General features: G+C 45.0%; 1 protein-coding gene across 35 annotated transcripts in view; it reads left to right on the top strand.

Annotated features, from left to right (window-relative positions):
- Positions 1 to 20,874, top strand: part of OBSCN (obscurin, cytoskeletal calmodulin and titin-interacting RhoGEF) — a 304,918-nt gene that overhangs the window by 17,684 nt on the left and 266,360 nt on the right. For all 35 annotated transcript variants that reach the window (XM_088654044.1, XM_088654041.1, XM_088654038.1 and 32 more), the window contains exon 3: positions 16,282 to 16,551. In XM_088654044.1, the coding sequence (XP_088510170.1) occupies positions 16,282 to 16,551 (270 nt within the window). The remainder of the gene's footprint in view (positions 1 to 16,281; positions 16,552 to 20,874) is intronic.

Below are 20,874 nucleotides of genomic sequence, written 5' to 3'. Positions count from 1 at the left end.
GGTGTGCGCTCTGCGCCTTTTGTGGGCAGTCTGTTCTGAAGATAGACTGAGCAACGAGCCGCTTCACCCCACAGCCTGTGTGACAAGTTAGCTTCCTTTAGCATGCACCTTGTCATTTCCAAAATGGATCTAAATTTCCTCTCTGCAATTGAGTTTTGTTGGGGTGTGTAGGCAACTGTGGTCACGTGTGATATGCCTTCTCTAGCCATGACGGCCTGCATCTCATGTGAACAAAATTCCCCACCATTATCGGACATTAAAATGGAAGGGGCTCGCTGGAACTTGTTCTTGACCATGTTAAGATAGTCCCTGAACAATTCCACTGTCTCACTCTTCTCCTTGATAAAGTAGGCTACGCAGAATCTCGAGAAATCGTCCAAAAATATCAAAATATATTTATTACCTCCTAGAGAAGACACATTCATTGGTCCACATAGATCTGTATGGACAATGTCCAATACTTTAGTGCTTCTCTTCTCTGCACAACGTGGGAAAGAAGGTTTAGTTGCTTTCTCACTAACACAAGTTATACATTTTGATGTTGGTGTATTTGTGTTGCTTTGCTTTACCTGCAGACCTCTCATAAATGGTTGATAAGCTCATTAAAAGTTAAATCCTTTGTGTGATCCATTATACTTTTAAATGGAGCAAACGTAGGTCCCAATGATGCAAGCATAAACGTTACTTTAGTCACATCATCAAAGGCTCTGGGAGTAAGGGCAATTCTTTGAACAATCTCAGAAAAATTCTTAAAATGCTCTGTAAACTCTTCTCTAGAATTCATCTTCAACTTGAGTAACTTATCCAACAAGTATCTATAGGAACTCTCTGTAGATTGTGCATAAATGCGTTCAATGTCCTCTAGGATCTTAGATGCATCATCTTCAAAATTTATCATTGATAGATGCTCATTCCTCAAACTGCTCAAAATTATGTGCTTGGCTTCATCATTTTTAATACTCCAAGCTTCTATCTTAGCTAAAGCTTCTGCATCGGTTCCTGTAGGCTTTTCTTCCTTAATGGCCTGCAGAACACGCCTAGCAGCAAGATAAACTAAAACGCGCTGCTTCCACTGCACAAAATTATTGTCATCCAGCAGCATAAAACTTGGTCTTGCCTCACTATCAAAACTGGAGCTTGCCATCTTAAAACTTCAAAAATTTCCAAAATTCAAAAATCTTTCAAAAATCAAATTCAAAATCTCAAAAATATCTTCACTACCTCTGAGCTTTCTCAGTGCTGTAAACTCTGAGGGAGGGGAGGGGTAGTTAATCCCCCAAGCACACTGCAGAACAAAGAGACCATGTGCTCAACCAGGAAATCCTAACTGGAAAAATCCTACAGAGTTCAAAATCACAATCCAAATCAATCCTTCAAAAATACACAAAATACGCAACTCTGGGCCGCAATAACCCTATGTGGGAATGTTCAGGAATGTGGATGAGGAGATATTGTTTAATATATCCTATCCCCGCTTGCGCTAGCAAGCACAAAACTTTAGCAGAGTAAAACATTCCCCTTTTTGCAAAATACACAGCAGAAGAACGTTTGCGCAGGCTTGATTTAAGCCACTAAAATAAAGTGTATTTTCCTGGTATTTCCCCTTTTTTCCTCTTAAAAGAAAAGACACAACACAATGCTCTTAAAAGTATAAAAGATGTTTACTTACAAGCATCTCGAGGTACAGCACACTCAAGAGGTAGACTTGCTTAGTTAAAAGGTAATATATACATTGTGAAGTTCACTTATAAGAAGTGAGACTCCATCTCATCTCTCTCTCTAGGCTGGAGGCCTTGAGGGAGAGACTCACTAAGATGTGTGTAGTCCAAGAGGTCTGGTCCAAGAGAGGGAAAATGGCTGTTTCCTTCGGGATTTATCTGCCACTTCCTCAACTCATTTGCATGTGAAGGAAGAGGAAACTACGCTTAGTCATATCCTCCTCCTCAGTCCTCCAAGTGGACTATCTAGGGATTGTTGTGACTTGACTGCACTTAACCCTTTGCATCCCACAGTTTGCTCCTAAGAGATCTAGAGAGCTGAGTTGTCTGGGGCGCCACTTTTAGCAAGGATGCCTGTGGCAAATTTGCCTAGGGGCAGTGTGCATGCTTTGCATCTTATTGTCGAGCGCTATCCATTTGCAGTTGAAAAGTCTTGGTCTAGCCAGGATGGGGAAGATTGCTGACTCTGGAGGGGTGCTGCCAGTCAGAGGACTGAACTGCAAGGACCGTTTGCATCATTCCACATAAAGGAACACCTTTATGTATTGCCTACACTGACTGGCAGCACCTCTCCAGGGTTTCAGATAGGGGAGATTCCCAGCCCTACCTGCAGAGGACTGAACCCGGGGCCTTTGCATGCGATGCAGATACTTTGCCATGTAAGGCTCATCAAGATTTCCTGTAGCACAGGAGTTCCAGGCACAGGTCCTGGATTTAAAGCCCCATGTCCAAACATGTGGGGTTTTTTTTGGGGGGGGGTCCTGGTGCTCTTTCTGGGAAAACCACATTTTAGTGCTGAATTGGAGCAAATGGCAATCTGCAGAAAACTCAACTGCCATTTGCTGTGATTCAGCAACAAACAGAGGTAATGTTAGCAAAACAATGAAAAGGTAAACAACCGTGAAGTGCAAATATTTAAATGTATATGCACCAACAACCTTCACATATACAAAGAGATTCAAAAATGTGTACAAAATCTCACGCTCGAAGTCTTAAAAGTCTAGTACAGTAATACCTCGGGTTACGAACGCGATCCGTTCCGGATCGCAGTTCGTAACCTGAAAAGTTCGTAAACCGAACGCGACCCGAAGCGCCATTTAGCGCATGTGCAAAGTGCGATTTTCACGCTTTGCGCATGCGCAGACCGCGCGCACCGCTTCTGCGCACACGCGCGGGGCGAAAACACTTCCGGGTTTGCGCAGTTCGTAACCCGAACTGTTCGCAAACCGAGGTGTTCGTAACCCGAGGTATGACTGTATAAAGTGCAATAATCAAGTCTGATAATAATGGACTCTAAGGTTCATGTGTAAAAGCTTAACAAGACGCCCCCTAAGGAAACCATCCCTGCGAAACGGGGAAGAAGCTAGCCGCCCGTCGGAAGAGATAAGAACGCATGATACATCATAGCACTTTATTATCGGACTTGATTACAGTGGTACCTCGGTTTATGAACACAATTGGTTCCGGAAGTCTGTTCATAAACTGAAGCGTTCATAAACTGAAGCGAACTTTCCCATTGAAAGTAATGGAAAGTGGATTAATCCGTTCCAGACGGGTCCGTGGAGTACTCAACCTGAAGCGTACTTAACCCGAAGCATGGGTGTAATTGGTTCCGGAAGTCTGTTCATAAACTGAAGCGTTCATAAACTGAAGCAAACTTTCCCATTGAAAGTAATGGAAAGTGAATTAATCCATTCCTGATGGGTCCGTGGCGTTCGTAAACTGAGAATTCATAAACCGAGGTGTTCACAAACCGAGGTTCCACTGTATTGCACTTTATCTTGGACTTTTAAGACTTTGAGCATGAGATTTTGTACACATTTTTGAATCTCTTTGTATATGTGAAGGTTGTTGGTGCATATACATTTAAATATTTGCACTTCACGGTTGTTTACCTTTTCATTGATTTGCTGTGTGAAATATACTCGGAGTCGAGAGTGAATTTCATGCTCTTTATTCAGCTCATATTCATCAAGGAGAAGAAGAGAAGACGAATGGCTCTTTTCCCAAAACCATCTGCTTATATACATTATTTACACAATGGGCCTTGCGTGATTGGCTACTTCAGGGCTACACCTGTGGGCCAATTATATTGTGGATTGACTTCTGCCTGCAGCCTGATTGGCTGCTCCTACAGGCCAATCAGGTAGCAGATTCACTTCTGCCAGCCGCCTGATTGGCTGCTCCAGCAGGCCAATCAGGTTGCGGATTCACTTCCACCTGGAGTTGGATTGGGTAGCTCCCGCTGATTCTGAATCCTATTGTTCTAGGATTCAGCTCAGTACATAACACTGTGATTGAGCAATAAAATGCAGCTTTTCTCGGGGAAAGGGCCGAGACAAAAACAAAACAAATCACTCAGACTGTTGTTGTTTAGTCGTTTAGTCGTGTCCGACTCTTCGTGACCCCATGGACCAGAGCACGCCAGGCACTCCTGTCTTGCACTGCCTCCCGCAGTTTGGTCAAACTCATGTTCGTAGCTTCGAGAACACTGTCCAACCATCTTGTCCTCTGTCGTCCCCTTCTCCTAGTGCCCTCAATCTTTCCCAACATCAGGGTCTTTTCCAAGGATTCTTCTCTTCTCATGAGGTGGCCAAAGTATTGGAGCCTCAGCTTCACGATCTGTCCTTCCAGGGAGCACTCAGGGCTGATTTCCTTAAGAATGGATAGGTTTGATCTTCTTGCAGTCCATGGGACTCTCAAGAGTCTCCTCCAGCACCATAATTCAAAAGCATCAATTCTTCGGCGATCAGCCTTCTTTATGGTCCAACTCTCACTTCCATACATCACTACTGGGAAAACCATAGCTTTAACTATACGGACCTTTGTCGGCAAGGTGATGTCTCTGCTTTTTAAGATGCTGTCTAGGTTTGTCATTGCTTTTCTCCCAAGAAGCAGGCGTCTTTTAATTTCGTGACTGCTGTCACCATCTGCAGTGATCAAGGAGCCCAAGAAAGTAAAATCTCTCACTGCCTCCATTTCTTCCCCTTCTATTTGCCAGGAGGTGATGGGACCAGTGGCCATGATCTTGGTTTTTTTGATGTTGAGCTTCAGACCATATTTTGCGCTCTCCTCTTTCACCCTCATTAAAAGGTTCTTTAATTCCTCCTCGCTTTCTGCCATCAAGGTTGTGTCATCTGCATATCTGAGGTTGTTGATATTTCTTCCGGCAATCTTAATTCCGGCTTGGGATTCATCTAGTCCAGCCTTTCGCATGATGAATTCTGCATATAAGTTAAATAAGCAGGGAGACAATATACAACCTTGTCGTACTCCTTTCCCAATTTTGAACCAATCAGTTGTTCCATATCCAGTTCTAACTGTAGCTTCTTGTCCCACATAGAGATTTCTCAGGAGACAGATGAGGTGATCAGGCACTCCCATTTCTTTAAGAACTTGCCATAGTTTGCTGTGGTCGACACAGTCAAAGGCTTTTGCATAGTCAATGAAGCAGAAGTAGACGTTTTTCTGGAACTCTCTAGCTTTCTCCATAATCCAGCGCATGTTTGCTATTTGGTCTCTGGTTCCTCTGCCCTTTCGAAATCCAGCTTGCACTTCTGGGAGTTCTCGGTCCACATACTGCCTAAGCCTGCCTTGTAGAATTTTAAGCATAACCTTGCTAGCGTGTGAAATGAGCGCAATTGTGCGGTAGTTGCAGCATTCTTTGGCACTGCCCTTCTTTGGAATTGGGATGTAGACTGATCTTCTCCAATCCTCTGGCCATTGCTGAGTTTTCCAAACTTGCTGGCATATTGGGTGTAGCACCTTAACAGCATCATCTTTTAAAATTTTAAACAGTTCAGCTGGAATATCATCACTTCCACTGGCCTTGTTATTAGCAATGCTTTCTAAGGCCCATTTGACTTCACTCTCCAAGATGTCTGGCTCAAGGTCAGCAACCACACTACCTGAGGTGTACGAGACCTCCATATCTTTCTGGTATAATTCCTCTGTGTATTCTTGCCACCTCTTCTTGATGTCTTCTGCTTCTGTTAGGTCCTTACCATTTTTGTCCTTGATTATGGTAATCTTTGTACGAAATGTTCCTTTCATATCTCCAATTTTCTTGAACAGATCTCTGGTTTTCCCCATTCTATTGTTTTCCTCTATTTCTTTGCATTGCTCATTTAAGAAGACCCTCTTGTCTCTCCTTGCTGTTTTTTGGAAATCTGCATTCAGTTTCCTGTATCTTTCCCTATCTCCCTTGCATTTTGCTTGCCTCCTCTCCTCCGCTATTTGTAAGGCCTCGTTGGACAGCCATTTTGCTTTCTTGCATTTCCTTTTCCTTGGGATGGTTTTCATTGCTGCCTCCTGTATAATGTTACGAGCCTCCATCCATAGTTCTTCAGGCACTCTGTCCACCAAATCTAAATCCTTAAACCTGTTCCTCACTTCCACTGTGTATTCATAAGGGATTTGATTCAGATTGTATCTTACTGGCCCAGTGGTTTTTCCTACTTTCTTCAGTTTAAGCTGGAATTTTGCTATAAGAAGCTGATGATCTGAGTTACAGTCAGCTCCAGGTCTTGTTTTTGCTGACTGTATAGAGCTTCTCCATCTTTGGCTGCAGAGAATATAATCAATCTGATTTCGATGCTGTCCATTTGGTGATATCCATGTGTAGAGTCGTCTCTTGTGTTGTTGGAATAGAGTGTTTGTGATGACCAGCTTGTTCTCTTGACAGAACTCTATTAGCCTTTGCCCTGCTTCATTTTGAACTCCAAGGCCAAACTTGCCAGTTGTTCCTTTTATCTCTTGATTCCCTACTTTAGCATTCCAGTCCCCTGTAATGAGAAGAACATCCTTCTTTGGTGTCATTTCTAGAAGGTGTTGTAGGTCTTCATAGAATTGGTCAATTTCACTTTCTTCAGCACCGGTAGTTGGTGCATAAACTTGGATTACTGTGATGTTAAAAGGTCTGCCTTGGATTCGTATCGAGATCATTCTGTCATTTTTGAGATTGCATCCCATTACAGCTTTTGCCACTCTTTTGTTGACTATGAGGGCCACTCCATTTCTGCTACAGGATTCTTGCCCACAGTAGTAGATATGATAGTCATCCGAACTGAATTCGCCCATTCCCTTCCATTTTAGTTCGCTGATGCCCAGGATGTCGATATTTATTCTTGTCATCTCATTTTTGACCACATCCAGCTTACCTCCACTCATGGTTCTTACATTCCAGGTTCCTATGCAATATTTTTCTTTACAGCATCGGACTTTCCTTTCGCTTCCAGGCATATCCGCAACTGAGCGTCCTTTCGGCTTTGGCCCAGCCGCTTCATCAGCTCTGAATCTACTTGTACTTGTCCTCCGCTCTTCCTCAGTAGCATGTTGGACGCCTTCCGACCTGAGGGGCTCATCTTCCAGCGTCATAACTTTTATATGCCTGTTGTCTTTGTCCATGGAGTTTTCTTGGCAGGGATACTGGAGTGGCTTGCCAGTTCCTTCTCCAGGTGGATCACGTTTAGTCAAAACTCTCCACTATGACCTGTCCATCTTGGGTGGCCCTGCATGGCATAGCTCATAGCTTCTCTGAGTTATTCAAGCCCCTTCGCCACGACAAGGCATTGATCCATGAAGGGGAATCACTCAGACACAGGGCTTTAAATCCCAGACCTGTGCCTAGGAGTATGGCACAAAAGGAAGCCTGGATGAGCCCTGAGCGACAGTGCTTCTGTATATCCTAGAAACCCCTTTAAAATATTGTAGTACCCCCAAAAGCATGATAGTTTAATGAAAACCACTAACCCACAACACACAAGTATACGTCTACAAGGGATTGCGGCATGTCCCTTCAGCACTGTCGCTGACCTTAAATATTATCCCACATCTGAAGGTAACTTTCAAAAGCCTCAGCAGAAATAGGGGTGTTAATGGCAGAAGTAGGTCGTAGGCTGGAAAGGCTGGGGTGTTTCCGCTGGCGACGAAGTTTCCCTTTGGGTGAGTGAGAAATAAAATATCCTGCCTTTCGTTTAGGATAGATCTCAGCAGCTGTGAGAAAGTGAAGGGTTGACAGGACTGGCGTAACGAGCATGGTTATTTTAGCAAAGATGGGAGTGACTCCTGCCAGTTTCCAATGCTGAAAATGTGTTCTAATAGCTTACAGAAGTCAAAGTAAAATAAATAAATTCCTTCAGTAGCACCTTAAAGACCAACTAAGTTTTTATTTTGGTATGAGCTTTCGTGTGCATGCACAGTTCTTAGTGTGCATGCACACGAAAGCTCATACCAAAATAAAAAACTTAGTTGGTCTTTAAGGTGCTACTGAAGGAATTTCTTTATTTTGCTTCGACTCAGACCAACACGGCTACCTACCTGTAACTAGAAGTCAAAGTAGTTTTAAAACATGTAATGTTTTGACGCCATTCCTTGAAATTAAACTCTCAGCTATTTTGGAAATGGAGAAGGTAATGAGCTGTGAAATCACAGGTGGACTGTAAGTTAAATGAATAGAGATTGAAGGAATAATTGATTTGATCACATGGATTTGCTCAGATGTGGATAATCAAACGTAGTGATTTGATCATCACTAGCGCCACCATTTTATCTGTATGCTGCCTTTCCATAATTAAAACTATTCTCATGCCACCCAAGTCTGCTGTTGGGGAAAACATGATACCTTTCTTCTCAATCGCACCACTGCTCTGCCCAGTTTATAAAGCACCGTAAACCTGGCAAGAACTCAGTTCTCTATTTGGTCCACCAGAATTTCACAAATCTGATGTGGTTTCTGGCAACCTGGAAGATTTTCCCTATCATTTATGATCCAGAGATTAGTTTATGACCCACCAGCCAATTAAAAGAGTGCAACAACACTCAATAGCATTCCTCACGGTGCTTCCAAGAGAGAAATCCTGCATGGGCTTCCTCCTGATGGCTGCTGTACAAGATTGGACTTTTGCCTAGAGTGCTTCTGTCCTTGCGCCGAGATCGTTGTCAACAAACAGCGTTGCTTGCTTTTATAATCTTAACCACGCAGAACATAATGCCGTCCACCTCCAGAAACAGTTTTGACATTACAGTCAAGGAGACTGACAAAGGAGGAGCTGTCATCGTCATGTGCTAGTTGGATCACATACGGGAAGTTAACGGGCAACTTTCCAACACCACCATCATTCTGCAAACCAGTATCCTTGGGCCCAACTATGGACTGCCACAGGGAACTGTGGAACCTGCCGCAGAACCACCTTAAAGGCGTGCAGGAGCAAAAACTATGCAGAGATAATAATAATAATAATAATAATAATAATAATAATAATAATAATAATAATAATTTATTTATACCCACCCATCTGGCCGGGTCCCCCCCGCCCGCCACTCTGGGCGGCTTCCAACACACATTTAAATACATTTAAATATCACAGATTAAAAACGTCCCTAAACAGGGCTACCTGCCCACTTGCAGAGAGCAATTCCTTGTCAGCTGTGATATGGTAGGACCTCGCTTTGTCTGTTTAGCGCAGAAAAGCTACGAGCCTGGGCCGCTGCTTGGCAACCTTCTTACTGAACATTTATCCTGACTTGTTTGCAGGGAGGTTAGATACTGCTGCACCAAGCAGGCAATATTCCCAACTTTCTAGCATGTTTTCCGGTCACTTTCCTCATTGCAAAAAAAAGAAAAGAAAAGAAAGAAAGAAAGAACTTTTAGGGGAGCAGGTTTGTTGTGCAAGAGCTGCAGTAATAATAATAATAATAATAATAATAATAATAATAATAATAATATATTATTTATACCCCGCCCATCTGGCTGGGCTTCCCCTGCCACTCTGGGCAGCTTCCAACAAACATTAAAATACATCAAATATCACAGATTAAAAACTTCCCTAAACAGGGCTGCCTTTAGGTATTTTCTAAATGTCAGGTAGTTGTTTATCTCTCTGACCTCTGATGGGAGGGTGTTCCACAGGGCGGGTGCCACTACCAAGAAGGCCCTCTGCCTGGTTCCCTGTAGCTTTGCTTCTTGCAGTGAGAGAACCGCCAGAAGGCCCTCGGCGCTGGACCTCAGTGTCCGGGCAGAACGATGGGGGTGGAGACGCTCCTTCAGGTATACAGGACCGAGGCCGTTTAGGGCTTTAAAGGTCAGCATTCAACACTTTGAATTGTGCTTGGAAACGTACTGGGAGCCATTCTATCTGGGAGTATTCTATCTGCTATCACAAATTTTCAAACTGGGTTATTCAGAGCAAACCATTGTCTTGGGCACCATAACTCTCACAGGGGAGTCAACTACAGTCATACCTCAGTTTAAGTACGCTTTGGTTTGAGTACTTTCAGTTTAAGTACTCCGCGGAACCATCTGGAACGGATTAATCCACTTTCCATTACTTTCAATGGGAAAGTTCGCTTCTGGTTAAGTACGCTTCTGGTTAAGTACACACTTTAGATCTGTGCATGCACACGAAAGCTCATACCAATGACAAACTTAGTTGGTCTCTAAGGTGCTACTGGAAGGAATTTTTTTTTATTTTTTTTTTACTACACCAGACCAACATGGCTACCTACCTGTAACTAGAAGTATACTTTAGTGACAGGAATCCAGTGATACGGAGGGTGGCACCACTAATGTAGTCAAGCCATGTTTGCAGGGTATATATTAGGAGAACATATTTTTCCACATACAAGGACACTTTCTGTAGGAAAGCATTCAGGGACGTGATCTGCCAAGAAATTTCAAGTGGTCCTGTTCCAGGAGGACGCCGCCACATGATCTTTTGGGGATGTGTAGACCAACCCTTGATTTAGAATGCAGCGCATTCATCTCTGAAGCAACCGACTGTGTGAATACTCAAAGTATTCCAAACAGAGGGAAGAAGAAAGGAATGTCATTTGTCATGCTGGGAGTTACTGTGTGCTATTCCAAACAGGTGCTCTTGTCACGCAGTTGGCAATGATTTATAACCTTCACGCCCACTACCAACCCTCTTGGAGGGCATCAGGAGTGGCACAACTCACTTCTGACCTTTAAACATTCAGGAGGAGGAAATTGGGGGGGGGGGGAGAATAAGCCCCAAAGAAGTGGAACTGCAAGTTGACACACGATACCTTTTTTTTTATAAAAAAAAAATTTTTTTATTGATTTTACAAAATAGAAAAAAAAAACATACAAAACATATTATCCACCTTCTTCTAATCCCCCCTCCACGAGCCCCCTCCTGCCACGAGAGAGTCCCATGAAAAGCGGGCAGTCGAAGGTGGTTCATTTTATATTTGGGTTTATCCCCCCCCTCACCCTCCCTCCCCCCAGAACCCCTCCCTGCCACTAAGAGGCTCCAGTATGGCAGGTAGAGTGCAGGCGAGTGTCCACCCAAATATCTATCTAAACAAACATTATTAAAACACAAAAAACACAACAACAACAACAACAACAAAAAACACATGAATCCCATTTTCAAATTCGTAATTTGCTTGACATTGTTTTGATGACTTCCCCGGGTACCTCCCAACTGATATTCATTTTTTAACCAAATTATATTTTCATAGCAGTTTCATATTACCCAATTTCAAATCACTTTTTTTAACATAATCACTCTTACAGCTGATCCTTATTGCTAAACTTTATCTCTTTTTCTTCTTCAACTTATTCCATCTTTTCCTATCCTCCCCCCCTCCACAGGCCCTCTCCTGCCACGAGAGCAGGGGCGTAGCCAGGATCAAAACTAGGGGGGGGCAAGCCATGGTCGTTCAGGGGCGGGGCCCCGAAGTGGGAACGTGGGCGGGGCTACAGGGCCAGCTGGCCTGATGATATCGTGGCGGCGGCAGCGGCCACCTTGTGCTTCTGGGGCTGGCAGCATCGGCGGCTACCCTGCTTGGCTGGAGAGGACGGGAGGGTCGGGCAGGCGAGAGGGGGTGGCAGGGCGGGTGAAGGTGAGGCAAGGCACGGCCGCAGACACGACGGCTCCAAGGCGTTGCTGCATATCAGCATAATATTTCAACCATGTTGTGGGTTCAAGCCCCACCTTAGGAAAAAATTCCTGCATTGCAGGGGGTTGGACTAGATGACCCTTGTGGTCCCTTCCAACTACAATTCTATAATTCTATTGATATATAACCATAGCATATGCATCATTCTGCTTTCTTGAATTGTCCTACTCCTAGGCATAGCAGCCAACTCCTAGAGGCCTAGGTGCATTCCCCCCCCCCCAATTACTGGTAAATACAGTGGTACCTCGGGTTACGAACGCGATCCGTTCCGGGTCGCAGTTCGTAACCCGAAAAGTTCGTAACCCGAAAAGGGCCCGAACCGCCGCTTTGCGCATGCGCAAAGCGCTACTTCTGCTATTTTTGCGCTTTGCGCATGCGCAAAGGCGTGCGGCGCTTCTGCACACACGCGCACGGCAAAAATACTTCCGGGTTTGCGAAGTTCGTAACCCGGGTTGTTCGTAACCCGAGGTGTTCGCAACCCGAGGTACGACTGTACTGTATTTTAAAGAGTCACACACACCCCATGTTGATGGGCTTTCTATGTGGGGCTTTTCTGCCCCCCCCCGTATTTTATTAAGGATGGAAGAGGGAAGGAAGGAAGAAATAGAGAGAGGGATAACTCATATTTGTGGGTGCCTCTGGGTGATGCTGTGATGCTGGAACTCTGCAGTAAGAGGACGGGAGGGTCGGGCAGGCGAGAGGGGGTAGCAGGGCGGACGAGGGCGAGGGAAGGCACGGCCGCAGTCACGACAGCTCCGAGGTGTTGCTGCATATCAGCATAATATTTCAACCATGTCGTGGGTTCAAGCCTCACCTTGGGAAAAAGATCCTGCATTGCAGGGGGTTGGACTAGATGACCCTTGTGGTCCCTTCCGACTACAATTCCATGATTCTATTGATATATTACCATAGCATATGCATCAATCTGCTTTCTTGAATTGTCCTAGGCATAGCAGCCAACTCCTAGAGGCCTAGGTGCCCCCCCCAATTACTGGTAAATACTGTATTTTAAAGAGTCACACACACCCCCATGTTGATGGGCTTTCTATGTGGGGCTTATCTGCCCCCCCTATTTTATTAAGGACGGAAGAGGGAGGGAAGGAAGGAAGAAATAGAGAGAGGGATAACTCACATTTGTGGGTGCCTCTGGGTGACGCTGTGATGCTGGAACTCTGCAGCAAGAGGAAGATACTGAAACGCCTGTACAGGAGCCTTGCAAGCAGCTTTCTCTCTGCTTGATTTACAGCAGGCACGTCCAACAGGTAGATTGTGATCTACCAGTAGATCACTGGATGTCTGTGGTAGATCACTGCTAGATCACTGGCACCCCAAAATTTTCCTCCTCCCTAAAAAAAGCTGAACTATGACCTGAAGCCCTAAACAAAAATGGGCCTCCCTCCTAAAAGAAGCTCAACAAGTTTGACCTAAACTCAAAAAAACAGGGCTTCCCTTCTTTAAAAAAACTCAACAGCTTTGACCTGAACCCCCCCAAAAGGGGGTAGATCACTCCCAGTTTTTAACTCTGTGAGTAGATCAGAGTCTCTTGGGAGGTGGCCACCCCTGATTTACAGTATACAGATGCAGGAGGAGGGGCAGACTGGAACACCTCTGCTTTTTATAAACATCACTGTGTCTATCAAAAGCTACAGCCCCCCCTTTTCTTATTCATTTCCTTTTAGCCTTGCAGAGCCACCTTAGTCAATGCACCCTCATTAAATCGCCAATAGAACTCTTAATGCGATCCCTGAATGCTCATTAACAACTACCACTGAAGAACAATAGGGTGAATTGGTCAGCTATCAAACCTTGCCTGAAGGGATTTTCTGCTCCATTGTCTTAACTGCTTAAGTACCGGTAGCCACTTTGCTTTATTTATTTGATGTGTTTTTGTTACAGCTGTGTTCCCGCCCCCCCCCAGCAAGTGGAGAGCTGCTCTCGCTAAAGCAAAGCCCTTTCCACTTCAGTTTTTGGAGGGGAAAAGTGCTGGTTATGGTCTGTAAAATACAATAATTTTTTGCTTCTGGGGGGGGGGGCAGCTGCCCCCTCCTGCCCCCCTGCCTACGCCCATGCACGAGAGAACCCTGTGGTTGGTGGGCAGACCAGGATGGTCCCTTTTATAATTGGGTTTTTCACCAACCCTCCCCCCCCAGACCTCTGACACACGATACCTTTTACAGCAAAGCTACACTTTCCAGAATGGTTTACCAGTCTATCCCGCTTCCTAGGGAACTGTGGGAGTTGTAGTTCTGTGAGGGTAACAGGGGTCTGCTAACAACTCTCAGTACCTTTAACAAATTTCATTTCTCAGGATTCTTGGGGGGAACCATGACTGTTTAAAGTGGTACCATAATGCTTTAAATGCACTGTGCAGATGCGATTATCTGTATGAGTTTGCCGTCTGCTTGTTCATCCACCTCTTGGTGTGGCCCAGGCAACGGCGGTGGTGAGGAGTGGAAGATCCCTTTGCCTTCTTCCTCATCGGCTCTCTGCCTGGCAAACAAGCAGGTGATAGCAATGAATATGGACAAAGAGGAGCAGGAGGAGCTGGTGATAACCAGGAAGCAGTGTAGCATGGTGGTAGGATGTGGTCTAAATCTCCACTTGGCCATGAAGCTCACTGGGTGACCTTGGGCTAGTCACCAATTCTTAGCCTAACTGACCTCATAAGGTGGTTGCGAGGATAAATTGGGTCCTCCCTAACAAGAGGGCATGTGTTGCGGTGTGACCAGGCAACCAAACCCTGTGTTGTGGGTGGGAACGTTTGGATGGCCACAACACCCTATTGGAGGTCCCTCGATGCTTAAACTGGGGTTTCTAGACCAATGGGATGCCAGCTAAATTCTATCGAGGGACCTCTATTTAAGCCCATGCACGTGTCCCTGAGCTTCCTCTTTTGGGCCAGTGCATCAGAACACCCGCCCACCTCTCCCTATATTTAGGGCTTGCATGCATGACCTTGCTATGCTGTCGTCTGTCGTCGGGACAGGGGCACGGCAGGAATTTTTCCCACTTGGCTGATTGGCTGGTGCCATTTGGGTTTCGCCTGCCACATAGCAAATTGTCACAACTTGTAAGGTTGTAGATAGGCTCTGGTTCAGGTGATAGGGATGGGAGAATGGTCTCGCCATCCCTATGTGATGGGTATTCTGTTAAAGGAATCCAGGGACTCTTTGGTTGGTCAACTCTGAGAGAGGTTGTGCCCTGATCTTGAGTCCAGGGGGGGGGCATCTGGCTGGTGGACTGGCTTGACCCCGCTTTCCACTGTGCTGGGTGTTCACCCAAGGCTGACCTATGGCGTGCCCTGGGTCAGCGCTGCCTGCAAGGGTGCAGGGAACTAGTCGAACCAGAGCCTATGCAAACACTCACTTGATTACAGGTAGGTAGCCGTGTTGGTCTGAGTCGAAGCAAAATAAAAAAAAAATTCCTTCAGTAGCACCTTAAAGACCAACTAAGTTTTTATTTTGGTATGAGCTTTCGTGTGCATGCACACTTCTTCAGATACTCACTTGATTGTAATCAATAAAGTTGTGGCATAAATTCTGCCAAAAACCAAACAAAAAATTTGAGTCTTGTCTGAATTTATTTTGGGGAGTGGTTAAAAGGTCTCCACACGCAAAATGGAAAGGGAGGGAGGGGAGAACCATGAACTCCTTGCAGGAAAAGTGGGATATGTATGTAACAATAATAAAATAAAAATAGTGTTGGTGAGGAAGCTGCCTTAGCCAAATGCCCTGTTTGTTGTGGTCCAGTACTAGCTTGTTGTACATTGGCATAACACAGGGGTCCCCAAACTAACCCGGCTTCGGTGGGGGAGTGTGCGTGGGGGCGCGCAGCTGTGCGCGCCCATGCGCATGTGCAAACGCTATTTCTGGCACTTTCCCGACCTGGAAAGCGCCAGAAATAGCTTGTGCACATGTGCAGAAGCCTCCTCCGACCCGGAAGTACACCGGAAATGACGCTTGCGCATGCGCACAAGCTATTTCCGTCGCTTTTCTGGGTCGGAAGTCGGCAGCCACGCTGCACCGCGCCGGTAAGAGCGGGCAGCGGCAGTGGGCGGCGGGGCTCCCCGGGGTCCATATAAAAGAGCCTCGGGGGCCGTATGTGGCCCCCGGCCCGTAGTCTGGGGACCCCTGGCATAACAATTCTATAAAGGCAGTGCATCAGTTTACAGAATCAGGCTGTACGCTATAAACCAGGGGTGAGGTTTCTGCCTGGGGGCCACATTCCCTTCTGGACAAGCTTCTGCAGGGGCCACATCTCTCTGGTGGGCAGGGCCAGAGCCAGAAGCAAAAATGAATGGCAAAACAAATACAATTCTTACCTTTCTGCAATAGGCTGATTGTGTGGATACCTGCACATAATCTCCCCTCTCCTTACTCCATCTCGGCAAGCAAAATGCATTATCAGAATTCAGCCAGTCCAGCCAGGCAAAAACACTCAAAGAGCAAGTTTGGAGGAGCATGGCAAGAGAGAAGGGCCACATAGAGAGGCTTGAAGGGCCACATTCAGCTCCTGGGCCCAAGGTCTCCCTTCCCTGTTGTTAACTATTTCATCATAGTGTATTTAGAGCAATCCTTCCTTGGCTCTGTTATGCTCTTGTGTTCCCATATACTTATCGCTTCTTTTCCTTGCTCCCAAGAACCGAGAATACCTTTCAAGATGAAACTTAGAGACCTGGAAGTTCGGGAGAAGGAATCTGCTTCCTTCCAGTGTGAGGTCCCCGTTCCCAGCACAGAAACCACCTGGTTCAAAGAGGAGACAAAACTCCAGCAGAGCCAGAAGTACAACATTGAGGAAGAAGGCACATTTCGGAAGCTTACAGTCCAGAACATTACCATGGATGATGATGCTGTCTATATATGCGAAATGAAAGAGGGAAGCAGAACCATTGCAGAATTAAGTGTCCAAGGTAAGTGAAAACGAAGCACATAAAATCCTTTTTTTTGTCCCTTAGGGAAGCCGTCCCACTTTTTCTGGTTTGATTCTGGAATGTCCCACTTTCCCTTGGGATGCCCCTATTTTCACTGGAGAAATGTTGGAGGGGATGAAGCAAGCCTTACAAACACATTGCATCTTGCAGGTAGAACACATGTAATAACGTGTACATATGTACATACGGAATAAAACCCCAGGGAGCAAAAATGATAGGCAAATGCACCATTATTTATTTACAGTATTTTACAAATTCATAAACAGCCTGCGGCCATCAAAACAGTGTGCAATGGGATTACACACACACACACACACACACAGAGAGAGAGAGAGAGAGAGAGAGAGAGAGAGAGAGAGAGAGAGAGAGAGAGAGAATACTGCAATGAGAATTCTGAAAACAATTAAAATCATTTCTACAAATTCTAAAAATATTTAAACCATTCATACAGGTGTTCAATTCAGATTTTAAAAATGACTTGGTCACACCTCAGGGAAAGCTTTCTCAAAGCTTTCTTTTTATTTTCTTTTTAGCAGCAGCTAAAAAAGCCAATGCAATTCTGGGCTGCATCAATAGGAGTATAGCATCTAGATCAAGGGAAGTAATAGTACCACTGTATTCTGCTCTGGTCAGACCTCACCTGGAGTACTGTGTCCAGTTCTGGGCACCACAGTTCAAGAAGGATACTGACAAACTGGACCGTGTCCAGAGGAAGGCAACCAAAATGGTCAAAGGCCTGGAAACGATGCCTTATGAGGAACGGCTTAGGGAGCTAGGCATGTTTAGCCTGGAGAAGAGAAGGTTAAGGGGTGATATGATACCCATGTTCAAATACATAAAAGGATGTCATATAGAGGAGGGTGAAAGGTTGTTTTCTGCTGCTCCAGAGAAGCGGACACGGAACAATGGATTCAAACTACAAGAAAGAAGATTGCACCTAAACATTAGGAAGAACTTCCTGACAGTAAGAGCTGTTTGGCAGTGGAATTTGCTACCGAGGAGTGCGGTGGAGCCTCCTTCTTTGGATGTCTTTAAGCGGAGGCTTGACAGCCATCTGTCAGGAATGCTTTGATGGCTTTTCCTGCTTGGCAGGGGGTTGGACTGGATGGCCCTTGTGGTCTCTTCCAACTCTACGATTCTATGAAACCAAAACGTTTTGAGAGGGTGTGCCTTGCACCACAGAAAGTGCAGTAGAGAAGTGTCTCTCTGTGGCGGGTAACTATTCCCCTTCCTTCCCTAGCTGCAAGGTACGAAATACATGTTTATCTCATGTCACACATGCTGAATCCTGCAGGAGAAGCTGCAGCTTGTAGAAAGGAAGCAGCAGCAGAGAAAGGGTTAATCTCCCCTCCCACTGACATTTCTCCAGTGAAATTCCCCCTCCTTAAGCACATTTGCCTGTTTCAAGCATAGCACACATGGCATGTAATGTTCCGCCTTCACATTGTATTTGGTTATGAAACGCTAACCCCCTTTTTCAGTCTTCAATTTATATTCCCCAATTGTAAGATAGCTCTGAGCACACTTGCACTCTCTGAATGAACCCAATGCATTTCGCTCAGATATTATTATTCTGTCTTATTTCAGTATGTCTTATTCAGGGAAGTTTTTATTTTTATTTTTTAAAATCAATTTTTATTAAATTTTTCAATTACAAACCAATCATATCATATCAATTATTCCAAATTATACAAATACATATCTATTAAACCAAATATTATAGCAAATCATTTTTTTTTGACTTCCCATGCTTCAAAATCTGGGGGTTCTGAATTAAAAGTGCATCACAAATTGTAAATCCACTTAGAACTGTCCGCAAAGTATTTTAACGAGCTCCAGCAATAATATAACCAACTTGGGGAGGCTTTGATCTTACAGACTTAGCAGAACGACTTCCAAAAAATAAAAAATAAAAATCCTCTATTATATATACTCCAACATCCACACAGTTTATATTTTCCTAACTTCTCGTTTGTTCTAAATTCATTAGACCGTCCGTACAGGGAAGGTGTTGAGTGCATCTTGAGATATAAAAATAAAAAGTTCACTTCCCTTTTTGTTCAGTCCATATCATTTTCTTTCTTTAATATGGTGTTTCCTCGACTCTCTTATCACTCAGAGGCTGGTATTTCTGGCAGTGTCTTCCTCCCCGTCATTTGAAGCATGTCCATAAATTTAAATCCAATTATTCAGGGAAGTTTTTAATGTGTGACATGTTAATGTATTTTAAATCTTTCTTGGAAGCCGCCCAGAGTATTATTATTATTATTATTATTATTATTATTATTATTATTATTATTAAAGAAACTAAAGAATATCCCCCATGTTATTCCAAACTATTATCTTTTGGCATCCTGCCTTGCATATTTGTTTTGCTGCTGATAATTTATTCAAATTTGTTTCCCATGATTTATCATTTAAAGAGTGAGTATTGGTTTCTGCTGTCGTGCATTGCCACAACCAGTCTAGTGTTTGCAATCCCATTTGATATCCCCTACGATCCCCACAGACACAACACTTTACAGATAAAGCTATTCGCACACATTCAGATAAGAGCTACCAAGTGATGAATGCCCATGTCTGAATGAGCTTTTAGATGGAAACCTTTCTGCTTCTTAGTGGTAGACTGGGTATGACAAAAAATGGAAAACTGTGGTAAGTTAACAAGGAGCTAGTGGTGCAGCAATAAAGCTGCTAGCTCATTTGCAAAGTTAAGCAGGGTCCAATATGGTTTCAAATTGGATGGGGAGCCATGTGTTGAGATTCCTGCATTGCAGGGGGTTGGACTAGATGACCCTCGGGGTCCCTTCCAGCCCATCAATTCTATGGTTCTGTGATATTATGAATCCACAGTGCTGCAGTGGCAAAACTAGCTATGTCTTGTTCCACTATCTCTCCTTTCACACCCTCAAGAGTCCACGTTGTCACATTAAGTGCTTGTCGTCCCTCCTCCTCCTCTTCCTCTTTGAAATATGAAAACTTCCACCATCCTACATGCTGGGAGTGGCTAGCCAAATGTTTCCAGGCCTTGCACTTGGAGAGAGAATATGAAGCGGATGCTGTGTGGGCATAGGAAGGGATTTATGGCTCTTATATGTCACACTGTGGCACGAGCAGCTGAGCAGGACCAGTAAAAGCCAGTTTCTGAGGTACAAAGCTTGTCATTAGTGGCGCACTAGGAGGGCAGCAGTGGTGAGCCTGGTAGCTCTTGGTTTGGCTTCTGCAGGCAATGGGTGGAGAGTGCTCCAGTCTGGGGGACAAATGCAGCTCTAAATGGCCCGTATTTTTCCGCTCCATAAGATGCACCCGACCAAAAGATGCACCTAATTTTTAGAGGAGGAAAGGGGGAAAGCCCTGTTTTTTTTGGGGGGGGAATCAGCTCACAGTTGTGCAGCGTTTTTGCAAAGGGGAAAACTCCTTTTTTTTAAAAAAAGCATCTGCTCAAAGTTGTGCAGCTTATTTTGCAAATGGGAAAAGCCCTGTTTTTTTGGGGGATCAGCTCACAATTGTGCAGCGTTTTTGCAAAGGGGGAAAGCTCAATTTTTGAGGATCGGTGCAAAGTTGCTGAGCTTACCTTGCAAAGGGGGGGGGGAATCCTGTTTTTATGGGGTTCAACTCACAGTTCTGTATTTCCTTTAGGAAAGGAAAGGGAGCCATTTCTACAGTTTCCAGACAGATAATCTAATCAGCCTGTCACATGTCGCTGCAGCCTCCCTCTGCAGAACATTCAACAATGGAGGCCTGGCCAAGAGGGTGGGGCCTGGAAGGGAGCTAGCTTCCCTTATCTCCCTCCCTGATCTCTTGCAATCAGCTGTTGAGCGGGTTCCTTTAACTTCCTCTTTCCCTCTTGTTAGCCTTTAGCTCTTCCTTAAAAAAGACAACAAAAAACCATGACCTGCTTTCCCCCCCTGGGCAATCCAGCTCCAGGGACAATGCATTAGCTCCATAAGATGCACAGACATTTCCTCTTATTTTTTTTGGAGGAAAAAAGTGTGTCTCATGGAGTGAAAAATATGGTATTTGTGCCTGAATTGGACTACTTTTTCTGCTGATATAATTGCCGATACTTTGTCTTAAGTATATCTGGTGCCCTGGCCCCGTGGTGCGATGGATCCCTCCGGCACCCCCCCCGCCCCGTTTCCCAGCACGGCGGGCATAGCTGTGCGGCCACCACGGCCGCAGCTTCGCGGTGCCCCCCTGGCGGCCGGGCGCCCTGGCGCCCTGCGCCACCCAGCCTGGCTGTAGGGCCGGCCCTGGTTACACATTCTTCCAACATTTCACAACTGTTAACCCACTGCTAAC

The sequence above is a fragment of the Zootoca vivipara genome, chromosome 11 (assembly GCF_965207765.1).
Source record: "Zootoca vivipara chromosome 11, rZooViv2.hap1.1, whole genome shotgun sequence".
In the NCBI taxonomy this organism is placed as follows: Eukaryota; Metazoa; Chordata; class Lepidosauria; order Squamata; family Lacertidae; genus Zootoca; species Zootoca vivipara.
This window is presented reverse-complemented; position numbering and strand designations above follow the sequence as displayed.